The sequence below is a fragment of the Pelophylax lessonae genome (genome assembly GCF_965119305.1).
Source record: "Pelophylax lessonae genome assembly, chromosome: 10".
Classification (NCBI taxonomy): domain Eukaryota; kingdom Metazoa; phylum Chordata; class Amphibia; order Anura; family Ranidae; genus Pelophylax; species Pelophylax lessonae.
In genome coordinates, this window is record NC_138777.1 from 24,737,099 (window position 1) to 24,750,049 (window position 12,951).

Below are 12,951 nucleotides of genomic sequence, written 5' to 3' on the forward strand. Positions count from 1 at the left end.
CTCATTGGGGAGATTTCCCTTCACTTCCTGTCCCACTGACACAGTTGGAAGTGAGTGGAGATCTCTATAAAATTAAGAGAAATCCCCTCTGAGACATTTGTCACTGGTAGCTGTATCTGTAGCTTTATACTGAGTGGGGAAGGATGAGAACCTCGGTCAGGTTTTTATTGCTCTCTTTTAAAGAGGCTGTAAACCCCCCCCCCCTTAAAAAAAAAAAAACGGAAAAAAAAAAAACCCTGTAAGACAAAGGCATAATGAGCTAGTATGCATTGCATACTAGCTCATTATGAAATACTTACCTTGGAACGAAGCCCCCGCAGTGCTGCCCGCTCACCGTTGACTTGGCCGTCATGTTCGGCCGTCCTACTTCCTGGTTCGCATCCTCCGGCCATCTGATTGGCCGGAGGCGCGATGACATCGCATGCGCATGGGAGCCGCCGTTCACGGAACAGGGCTCTGAATTAACAGCACGGGTGGTCGTTCCTTCAGAGCGAATGCGCCTGTGACGTCATCAGATGCATGCAATATAAATATCTCCTAAATGGTGCAAGTTTAGGAGATATTTACAGTACTTATAGGTGAGCCTTATTTATGGCTTACCTTTACGTACAAGTTATAAGAGAGGGTTTACAACCACTGTAAGGAGATTTTTCCTCACTTCCTGTCCCGGTAGCTGTCACAGACAGAGGTTCGCATCCACTGAGAGAAGGACAGTCCAAGTGATTGGAGGAGTGTATTTGAGGGTAGAGAGGAGCTGGGAGGGCACTGTTGGTGGAGTGTGGCAGGTCAGGCAACTATGGAGTTTGCCAAAAACTGTGCGTAGACACAGGTGACACAGGCAGAGGCACACAGGGTACCCTAGGAGTCACTAGATGACAGAGGTTGCTTTGGGATGCACTGAAGTCACAGGGCACACAGGACAGATTGAGATCACAAGATGTCAAAGGATAATCTAGGGTGCAGGGAAATCAAAGATGAGGATGCTCTGGGATGTACTGTGGTCACAAAATGACACAGGATGCTCTAGGGCAGCGATGGCAAACCTTGGCACCCCGGATGTTTTGGAATTACATTTCCCATGATGATCATGCACTCTGCAGTGTAGTTGAGCATCATGGGAAATGTAGTTTCAAAACATCTGGGGTGCCAAGGTTCGCCATCACTGCTCTAGAGTGTACAGGAGTCACAGGAGGCCACTTGGGTCACAGGTTGCCCTAGGACAAGGGTCTGCAAACTTTACAAACAAAGGATTTGTTTACTGTCCTCTTGGGGGGCCAAATTGTGGCCAATGAGGGTAGAAAAATTTTAATGCCTGGAATCAATGAGAGTAAACAATGGCTCGGGTGTGGTTTTAGGTTGCATAGTGTCTGTGGTCAGTAGGAGAAATAGTGCCCCATCGTTGTTGTCAGTGGGAAGAATAGTGTCCCATCATTGGTGTCAGTGGGAGGAATGGTGCCCCATCTTTGGCATCAGTGGGAGGAATAGTGTCCCATCATTGGTGTCAGTGGGAGGAATAGTGCCCCATCATTGGTGTCAGTGGGAGGAATAGTGCCCCATCACTGGTGTCAGTGGGAGGAATAGTGCCCCATCATTGGTGTCAGTGGGAGGAATAGTGCCCCATCATTGGTGTCAGTGGGAGGAATAGTGCCCCATCATTGGTGTCAGTGGAAGGAATAGTGCCCCATCATTGGTATCAGTGGGAGGAATAGTGAACCATCATTGGTGTCAGTGGGAGGAATAGTGCCCCATCATTAGCATCAGTGGGAGGAATGGTGCCCCATCCTTGGTGTCAGTGGGAGAAATAGTGACCCATCATTGGTGTCAGTGGGAGGAATAGTGCTCCATCATTGGTGTCAGTGGGAGGAATAGTGAACCATCATTGGTGTCAGTGGGAGGAATAGTGAACCCTCATTGGTGTCAGTGGGAGGAATAGTTCCTCATCATTGGTATCAGTGGGAGGAATAGTTCACCATCATTGGCATCAGAGAGACAAATAGTGCACCATAATTGGTATTAGATCCCCCCCCCAGCAACATTAGACCTCTCCCTCAGCACTAGATCCCTCCCAGCAACAATAGATCCCACTCCAGCAACAATAGATCCCACTCCAGCAACAATAGACCCTTGCACAAAAGCAGATCCCCACCTTTGATAATAGGTCCTTCAGCAGCCAGCAACAATAGACCCTCCAGCACACCCCTTGCTATTTCATACATTCAGTACTGGAGGTGCCGGAACTGGGTTCCCCCGCATCCCCACTACAAAAAAAAGCCCTGTCAGTATGTGTTTAAAATTGATGTCTGCCCAACCATGATTAGAACTCAGAAATTATGGACATATTTATGACTGCTATTATTTCTCACTATTTCCATAGGCCATGTACCAAACTATTATCCGAACAGCTTCACATCTCCTAGGGATACACCCAAGCACAAGGAGAGCGCCTGCACATCTTCTGGAGACATTGACCGCCATGACAGCTCTGTAGAGGATAACGTGTCCCAGGTAATGAGGTTGGGGACGGGAAGCAAGGTTAAGATTACCTAAGCTAATATATATAGAACTGGGACTCTTCTGTATTAACTACTAAAAGTGAATATTTTTTTTCCCCAAACTAAGATAAAAAAAGGTATTAAAGTGTATGAAAGTTTTTACACCCTGGGTGTTTGGACTGGGGCACCAATATGGATGTATAATGCTATCTAAAAAAAGAAGACAGAGGAATCCCAAAAAAGTGAGCAATACTAGCAATATAAACTGGAAAATGTATGTTTTATTAAATAACCAAAAGCATACACTCATAAGCCCTAAGTGACACTAAACTTTGGTTTTAAAAAAATAAAATTCTATTCAAGTCCATATTCTTAACTCAGAAAAGTCCCTTCTATTGATCTCGGCCTCCTCCAAATTTCCAGATTACTGTTTTTTTTTTTTTTTTTGTGTTTTTGTTGTTATCTGACTTCCTATTAGAGGGTGGCTACATTCATTCTCCATGGTCCCACTGTACAGCCATGGCCAAAAGTTTTGAGAATGACACAAATAATAATTTTCACAAAGTCTGCTGCCTCAGTGTTTTTAGATCTTTTTGTCAGATGTTACTATGGGATACTGAAGTATAATTACAAGCATTTCATAAGTGTCAAAGACTTTTATTGACAATTACATTAAAGCGGAAATCCACCCAAAAGGGGAAGTTCCGCTTTAGGGATTCGTCCCTTGCTCTTCTTGCACAATTGGCACTTATGAGGAGCGCGGGAGGATGAAGACGGCTGGGGTGAGCTCACCCCTGGACCCTGTGACAGTCAAGTGGCTATTTTTTAAAAGTCAGTATCTACAATTTTTGTAGCTGCTGACTTTTATTTGTGTTTTATAGGTGCTGGAGCTCCACTTTAACCACTTTACCACCGGAGGATTTTGCTGTCTTACGTCTGGGCCACTTTTTGCGATTCGGCACTGTGCGAATTTAACTGACAATTGCACGGTCATGCAACGCCGTACCCAAACAAAATTTACGTCCTTTTTTTTCCCACAAACAGAGCTTTCTTTTGGTGGTATTTGATCACCTGTGCGATTTTTACTTTTTGCGCTATAAACAAAAAAAGAGCGACAATTTTGAAAAAATAACAATATTTTTCACATTTTTTTATATGAAATTCCCCCCCAAAAAAATGTAAAAATCAAAATTTTTTATCATTTTAGGCCAATTTGTTTTCTGCTACATATTTTTGGTAAAAAAGATTGCAATAAGCGTATTTTGATTGGTTTGCGCAAAAGTTATTGCGTTTACTAACTAAGGGAAAGATTTCTGTCGTTTTTGGTGTGTTTTTTTTTTAACGAGTAATGGCGGCGATCTGTGATTTTTTTTTTTGCGGGACTGCGACATTGCGGCGGACAGATCGGACCCTTGACTGACATTTTTGACACTTTTGGAGGTACCAGTGACATTACTACAGTAATCAGTGCTATACATATGCACTGTTACTGTAAAAATGACACTGGCAGGGAAGGGGTTAATTTTATTGGAGAGGGAGGGGTTAATGTATGCCTGGTGCTTACTAACGTGTGTGGGGGGAGGTGACTGAGTGACACAAGGACAGATCGCAGGTTCAGCTATGCTGAACCCTGCATTCTGACCCTGCCTGTCACTTAGGAGATCCGCCCGCTTGTGTTTACAAGCCCTGGCCCGACTCCCGCTTTGACTGAATACAGCGGGAGCGAGCCTCCGGCGGCGCGCGAGAAGGGGGAGTGTCTGCGGACGTAGGTCTACGTCGTCAGACCTACAAGAGCCACTTTGCTGCAGTACAGCTCTAGTGAGCAGACAGCAAGTGGTTAAGTTAATGCAAAAGATCTTCTTTTGCAAGACCTCTGCATTTCGCCCTGGCATGCTGTCAATCAACTTCTGGGCCACATCCTGACTGAAGGCTTGCCACTTGCCGTAAGTGATACCCGGGTGATACCGCTCCGTCCGGCATACAATCTTGGAGGTCACGTGCGTGGTCACGTCCGGTGTGACCTCCGAGATCATTATCGTATGCCGGACGGAGCGGTATCACCCTGGTATCACTTACGGCAAGTGGGTGAGTGACGGATCGGTATCGGGTGGGAGATGGAGCGGGTGAGAGACAGGGCAGTATTGAGTGGATGCCGAATGGAGCGGTATCACCCGGGTATCACTTATAGCAAGTGGGTGAGAAATACCGATCTGCCAGCAGATCTGCTAATGTGGAATTGCTTATATCTTTAATCTGTACATATGTGAGTGGCATATTCAATAACATTTGTAAACGGAATTATGCTATGTGACATCATTTTACCCTTATAGCCGGTTCACACTACCACGACCAGAAAGTCGCCCCGTGACTTGAAGAGACTTGTTTAGAGACTTGTTTAGAGACTTGGAAGAGACTTGGAAGAGACTTGTGCACTATTTTGAAGAGACTGGCGACTTTGTCTGTGGGGAATGCCTGGCTAATCTCTTTCGGCCCCGTTCACACTGGGGCGATCCGACTTCCAGGGGCGACCTCCGAGGTCGCGGTGCGAGCAGCGCGCCGCGACCTCAGAGCGGCCGGCACGGACTTCATAACATTGAAGTCTATGACGGTCGCTACGGGTCGTCCCAAAAAAGCTCCGGACCCTTTTTCTAAGTCGGAGCGACTTTTAGAACGGGTCCGCAGCTTCCCTATGGAAGGCGACCTATGGCGACCTGTGAGGCGACCAGGTCGCCTCACATGTCGCCCCAGTGTGAATGGGGACTTATTCTTCCTGGAAAGTCTGATAACAAGTCGCTTCAATTAAGATAAGGAGGCGACTCCCATTGAAGCATATGGGACAGTCGGATCACAGGTCGCCTCAAAGTAGTACAGGACCCTTTTCTGAAGTCGGAGTGAATTCAGTAGTGCCAATTAAGACGGCACTGATTGATTAACATTGCTTTTGTTATGTCAAGCGACCTGGGGCTACACAAGTCGCCTCACAAGTCGTGCTAGTGTGAATGGGCTCTTACATGAGCAATATTTGGAATATCGGTAATATCGGCCAGTTCTGGGGCCGATACAGATATATCGGCAAAAGTCAATATCGACCCTCGATATATATCAGCCTTGGCGATAATCGGTCGATCCCTAGTGTGTACACAACTTTTGACATCCGACTCAGATCACATGATAAAGGAATGAATGCCTGGCAAAGATGACAGCCGTTCAGCATTACAATCATCTTAGATGGGGCACAGCAGAAGGCAGGTAAAGATGAATTTATCCACAGTGCCTGCAGCTACAGAAGTGAGCGAAGGCTTGTTTTAAAGTTATTTTTATTGCTTGTTCAAAATATGTAAATAGTTGAACATTATCTGGGCATAGTTGTGCTTCAAGGAGTTAGTTCCTCTTTACAGAAAAAAAAAGAAAAGGTGAACTAACACCAGACATCCTCTCTGCTGTACTTGCCTCCAGGGTTCCTAAACTCTCAGCACCCCTGCAGCCGCTCCAGTGGTCCTGGAATTTGAAATCAATGCTAATATAAATGAGGAATAACCCCAGTAGTGGATCAGATAGTGATCCCCCCGCCAAAAGACTCAGGTCCCTTGTGCAGCAAATATAGTGGCAATGTTTTTTTTTGATTGAAAGCTCCCATTAACAAATTGGAAAACCAAATAAATATTTACAATGTTGCCTTATATATATACATTAAGGTGATGCTAACATTACTGTATTGGAACATCATCATGAGTGATATCATGTTTGGCTTTAGGTGAGAGCTTTCTACAGAAGAACTCTGAACTCAGAGCAGCGCCGGAGACTGTGCGAGAATATTGCTGATAACCTAAAGGATGCTCAGCTCTTCATCCAAGAGAGAGCGGTAAGTCACATTATTGACTCAATAATCTGAGAGAGAGAGAGAGAGTCTCAAACAGCCACGGATTTGCTCTCCTTTTAGAAGACTAGTGTCAACAGAGAGTACTCTGTATTTAATGTTCATTTGTGAATAAAAGGTTATATATAAAACAAGAAAAAAAGTATATAACAGTTAAATTAGCGAACTCAAAATATGACCAAAACATGCTCTCATTTCCCTTTCAATTCATTTTACAAGTTTTTTTTTCCATTTATTTATTTTATACATGTAAAAGGCTACCTTTATGCGTCCTAATGGTTTAAAAACAAGAGATCAGACACATGTAATACTACTGTTTGCAATTCCTTATATAGTTTCAATATTCTTTTAGTTTTTAAAGCAAAGCGCCACTTCATATTTTTAAACAATTGTATTTTAGATGTTGGGACAAGTTTGGAGCAGCTGCTTCCTATTTTTATAATAAGTGGTAGCACATAGGATTCTATATCTACATGAATACACAAAAAAATAGTCCAGGCGCTGATCCCATAGAAATGTCCCTGGGTGATGATGGAACCAAATAATGCGGTGGTATATAAATGATCAATAGACTGTGACTTGCCAAGGCTGCCAAACCCTAAACATGGGATGAAATCATGAATTGGCAATACTGGAAAAGAAGGGCGGCGCTCACTGGTGTCTATAAATTTCTGTCCTCTATGGATAAAAGACTGGAAAGTGTCTCTTTTAAATAACAATGGTATTTATTGAAATCATGAATGGATAAAGGGTTAAAATATTTTCCACGACAGTCCCGACAGTCCTAAACCTCCTTGGGTTGCTATGGGATACCAAGGGAGATGTAAATGCAGCAGATAATAGCCGGTGTTACCTGGGGATCTGCTGGCGTCCCACTTGATGAAAGGTGGCTAGTGGAGAATAGGGTACCTCGAATAGCGCATTGGCGCCGTAGTTGCCACCAGAAAGCAAGTTTGTTTACACACGTGACCAGCCAGACTTCCTGATCGTCACTTCCGGTGACGCGATCTCCACGTCACTTCCGGCCAACGCGGAAGCAGCGGAGGATTCGGGAACCCGATGCAGGCAAGCTCTTATCCACCGTAAGACTGTGCGGCGGCCACACACAGTGTCCCCCTTCCAGCCTGACTACGGCGCCAATGCGCTATTCGAGGTACCCTATTCTCCACTAGCCACCTTTCATCAAGTGGGACGCCAGCAGATCCCCAGGTAACACCGGCTATTATCTGCTGCATTTACATCTCCCTTGGTATCCCATAGCAACCCAAGGAGGTTTAGGACTGTCGGGACTGTCGTGGAAAATATTTTAACCCTTTATCCATTCATGATTTCAATAAATACCATTGTTATTTAACAATGTCTTTAGAGACACTTTCCAGTTTTTTATCCATAGAGGACAGAAATTTATAGACACCAGTGAGCGCCGCCCTTCTTTTCCAGTATATCTACATGAAAAATGTTTGCATCCAGAGATGCGTACCCGATACTAATTATATGAGCAGAAGTTCATAAAACTAGCCTATTACAGGCATATATCTCCCAGTCTAGCAATCATTTTTAAAGTTTTAACCCGTAAGAAATAGAAAACCTCTTACAAAAACAAAAAAAGAGGTTAACTGCCCTAAATGTTAGTACCAATTAGTGCACCATCCAGCCCCAGTAGCTTAGCCTCTCAGTTTTACAGTCGATGCATTTGTGAATTCTGTATACACCAAAACACCAAAACACACACACAGAGGCTAAACATCTACTATGCATGAGGCCTAATTTACTTTAACTGTTTCAACTATAGGCTCCTTTCACACGAGCGGTGCGTTCGGTGGACTCTGTTTTTCTCAGCGGGGATCGATCCGCTGATCCCCGCTGAGCAGGCGGATGACAGCTTCGTCTCCGCTTACTTTGCAGAGACAGACCTGTCAGATCCCCGCTCTCCTCTATGGGAGATCGGATAAAGACGGACCGCCTGTCTGTTTTCATCCAATCCTATCTGATCCGATCCTACAGACAGATGGAAAATAGGGTTTCCATCCGTCCGGATTTTACGGCGGGTTCGGATCAGAGAGCAGCAGGTGTCAGCGGACATGTCACCTCTGACATCCGCTGCTCCATAGAGGTACATGGAGCATCCGATCATGTCCGCTGATCGGAAAGCCCATGTTAGAGGGTCCATATGCAGACTGTCTTGATTGCTTTATTGAGGATTGCCTGTGTAGCATTGGCTTTAGGTTAACTCAGATTTACCACTTTCTATCATGAATAGTCATTCCAGTTGTTTCAGGTATAAGTGTAGTCTGCTAGGATGAGGCAATTGCCGGCTTCTTGCACCTCTTGGAGGTTTTAGAGGGAAGTTCTCCCTGTCATATTTCCTAGATCTGCTGCTACCTACCTAAGGCCCCCCCCTTCTACAAGACCAGTGATACCAGGTTTTCCTACACCTGCTACTTTAGTCTTATTATTATTATTATTATTATTATTAACAAAGTGAATAAAAGCCCAACAGGGATGATGGGAGCCCCTCATAAAGTGCAGACCTGAGGACTCTAAAGTGCAGAGATCTCTGCGCTTCCGAGTTCCCAGGTCTGCACATTATATAGGGGCTCACACCATTGGAATCCCTAAAATAAAATAAAAAAGCTGTTGGGTAATTTAATGTTGTCAGCATCTGCCAAAGATTAAAATGAACTGTCTTGGTTGGATTGATCCTTTAAATCATGATTTGTTCAACATTCTATTTTTTTATCAGGTGAAAAACTTCAGGGAAATTGACCCAGAGTTTGGCTCCCGTATTCAGGACCTTCTGGATGAGTACAATGCTGCCAGTGGAAAAAAGGTGGGTGTCCTTTTAAATACAGTAATGCACATTTTACCCCCCCCCCCCCCATGTAAAAAATATCATCACTGTGGGTGCTAAATGACAGAGATTGGCATCCAGAAGAAAAGCCACAAAGATCTCTTATTAGAGCTCAATGTTCTTCTGAAATGGAAATGGTTGGAGACCTTTTTGTTTCAAAGGAACCCTTGAAAATTTTTCAGGTCTCTATAAGCTTCTGCTAAAACCAGTTTATTGGAGACAGTGGAAAAACATGCTGCTTACATTGGTGGTCATTGAGAAGAATGCTGCTTACATTGGTGGTCAGTGATAAGAATGCTCCTTACATTGATGGTCAGTGGGTAGAATGCGCCTTACATTGGTGGTCAGTGGGAAGAATACTTCTTACATTGGTGGTCAGTGGGTAGAATGCTCCTTACATTGGTGGTCAGTGAGAAGAATGTTCCTTACATTGGTGGTCAGTGGGAAGAATGTTCCTTACATTGGTTTTCAGTGGGTAGAATGCGCCTTACATTGGTGGTCAGTGGGAAGAATACTTCTTACATTGGTGGTCAGTGGGTAGAATGCTCCTTACATTGGTGGTCAGTGAGAAGAATGTTCCTTACATTGGAGGTCAGTGGGAAGAATGCTCCTTACATTGGTTTTCAGTGGGTAGAATGCGCCTTACATTGGTGGTCAGTGGGAAGAATACTTCTTACATTGGTGGTCAGTGGGTAGAATGCTCCTTACATTGGTGGTCAGTGAGAAGAATGTTCCTTACATTGGTGGTCAGTGGGAAGAATGCTCCTTACATTGGTTTTCAGTGGGTAGAATGCTCCTTACATTGGAGGTCAGTGAGAAGAATGTTCCTTACATTGGTGGTCAGTGAGAAGAATGCTCCTTACATTGGTGGTCAGTGGGTAGAATGCTCCTTACATTGGAGGTCAGTGAGAAGAATGTTCCTTACATTGGTGGTCAGTGAGAAGAATGTTCCTTACATTGGTGGTCATTGAAAAGAATGACCCCTATATTTGTGGTCAGTGAGAAGAATGCTCCTTACATTGGTGGTCAGTGGGAGGAATAAGCCTATTACAATGTTATAATATAAAAATAGCTGCGCTAAATACCACAGGTAGATCTTATTAAATAATTACAAAAGCAGCTACACAAAATGATTCTGAAGCAATCTAAATACATGTATATCAAGGAATGTATCGCTAATCATAAAAATAGACAGATAAAGTCCATATAAGATGATAAAATCCACGTGACAATGTGAAGCCACACTGACAATCCTGGAAGTGTTAGAGGTGCAATAGATCAGCCACCAAAAGAGCTCTTCCAAAATACCCTTACCAGATCAACGGATCATAAAGGCCATATACAGCAGATGATATAAATCTGTGAAGCATCGATCTAAAACACCAGGTTTTTCACATCATGCCTTCCATCTCAAGCCACTGGACTGCTTTAGTGATCTCTCAGAAAAAAAGCAAGAAATACCTCTCATGGTGTGGTATATCAAACATATATTTATTGAAAAAAAAGAGAGAAACTCACATTTTTGCAGAGTGGCAGCAGCGTGTATGTGTGGTCAGTCACTAGCGTGGTTCCATTTCTAACCAAGAAAATGGCCGCTGTCTTACTCAACTGCGCATGCGTCCGGACATCCACCAATGAGGGTCCACCCAATGCGTTTCGTCACACGTATTAACGTCGTCACTGGTCAGAATTCTACCCTCATGAACAGCTAAAAAGATGTTTGGTGTCATGCCACTGACTGTGCCAAATGGTATTGGGTTTGAAAGTATGCAGGCACCATGGGAGGTCAATCAGCCACAGTTCAAGGAACATTTAGCAACTTCTGGAGGTATTCTAGATTTACATGGAACCCTGGTTAAAAAAGGCTGCTCTAATGACTAAACTTTAGATGTCATTGGGTTTAAGGAAATCATGCAGTCCACTGGCAAAGCAAATTCCTCCCCGGCAGTGAGAAGGAACAAACTATGCACCAATCTGTATAACTTAATCCAGTACTGCAGGATCAACCCAGAGCCCCAACTGAGCAATATATACTTTAAGCTTTTTTATTTGATTTACCATTGCTACCTAATGTGGTGAGCATTTCACAGGCTGAAGCTGAACCCCAGTCTTACCTTAATTCTTGCACAATTGTACAGACTCCTCTCCTGGACTGGCATCTCTTACTCTATATTCTTTGTACACTGTGAGATTCTCACCAAGTGCATTAGAAGCTGCTGGAAGTCAGATGGAGCCTGATTGCGGACATCCTGACTGTCACTGGCACACCCCTTTATTCAGGGCTGGCCCAAGACATTGTGCTGCCTGGGTCCAAGAATGAAATGCTGCCCCCCCCCCCCCCCCAAAAGAAAAAAAAAAATTCACGCCCTCCACCAAGGCCCCCACATTCTATAGGACTATGAAAGCAGTCAGAGGGGTGTGAGTGTGTACGGAGTGACAGCAGGAGCAGGACAGAGCAGTAGACACTGGGCAGATGAGCGCACCAGGCTTTCTACTGTCTATAGTGCCACAGTGCCCTGCAGTGCTGAGGGCATGGTAGAGGAGAATGCGGGTCTGCGGGCATGGTACAAGAGAATGCGGGGCTGCGGGCATGGTACAAGAGAATGCGGGGCTGCGGGCATACTACAGGAGATGCAGTGCTGCGGGCATGTACCTTGCCCGCAGCACTGCATCTTCTGTAGTATGCCTGCAGCCCCGCATAATGGCAGGTAGTGTGGCTGTGGAGCCGTCTCACTTACATGTTCCTAAAGGCGCCTTAGGATTTAAAAATGGTGCCGCCCGGCGCCAACACATCCCCGTGCATGCACCGCCGCCGCTTGGGAAAGCCCGTACATGTTTGGCTATTCCCGGAAATAGCCGAACGTTTACGGGCTTTCCCGAGCGGCGGCGCATGCGCAGTGTGCATGTCAGGCCGGCCCCGCAGCCGCGAGCCTTTTATTTTTTTTTTCAATCGAGTAATAGCCGAAGAAGAGAAGAGGCGGCCGGGGGCTGCCCCTCTCTAAGTGCCGCTGGGGCCCATGGTCCCACCGGGACCCATGGTAGGGCCGGCCCTGCCTTTATTCACTGGATTTCAATTCTTTTAATCATGAAGACTCAGCATTTCGTGTCGGTCTTGCCTCTGGTGATTCTCATTGAAAATCAGGAAATCTAGGAATGCCCACTTCTACAGCCAGACACCCACCCAGCAGGCATTTTGATATTTGCATAACTCCTCCCAAAAGCCAGCCCACTGCTTCTGTTAGGGCAGGGTGATGTCATATGCTACGTACAGCACCCGCTGACTCCTCCCACCAGTCCTGCTCTACCTGCTTTGCATATAGAAGTACAGAAACACAGTGAGAACATCAATGGGTCCAAAATTAATGCAAAGGCTTATTTAAAAATGTAAGTAGCATGTTGATGAGGGGAAAAGGAGGAACCAGGGAAGGCAAAATAAGAACAGATTAAACCTCACCTTTAAAGTGGCCAAGTGTGTGGCAGGAGGAGCAGATATTCACTCAGAACTGTGGGATACCTGCAGCAGCTGGATGTGGAAAGTAGCATTGTTTGAATAATAACGGAGTATATTTTTTCCCCTTTCTTGTAGGAACCCCTGCATAAATATACTCGCTACGAGTGTTCCGAGGCGCAGTAGGGGACAGGAAACTTCTACGGACTTGGGAAAGGAAGAATAAGTTCTCATTTCATTACTGAAGCCTTAATGTTCCTACAATTTCATAACTAAGCAAAAG

The 12,951-nt window shown here is 44.8% G+C and overlaps 1 protein-coding gene across 2 annotated transcripts in view; it reads left to right on the plus strand.

The window, feature by feature from the left end:
• The window catches only part of LOC309565267 (catalase-like), a 96,551-nt gene extending 83,600 nt beyond the window's left edge, over positions 1-12,951 (plus strand). For both annotated transcript variants that reach the window (XM_082270154.1, XM_082270153.1), the window contains 4 exons: positions 2,375-2,505; positions 6,247-6,354; positions 9,113-9,199; positions 12,807-12,951. In XM_082270154.1, the coding sequence (XP_082126280.1) occupies positions 2,375-2,505; positions 6,247-6,354; positions 9,113-9,199; positions 12,807-12,854 (374 nt within the window). In that variant the 3' untranslated portion in view covers positions 12,855-12,951. The remainder of the gene's footprint in view (positions 1-2,374; positions 2,506-6,246; positions 6,355-9,112; positions 9,200-12,806) is intronic.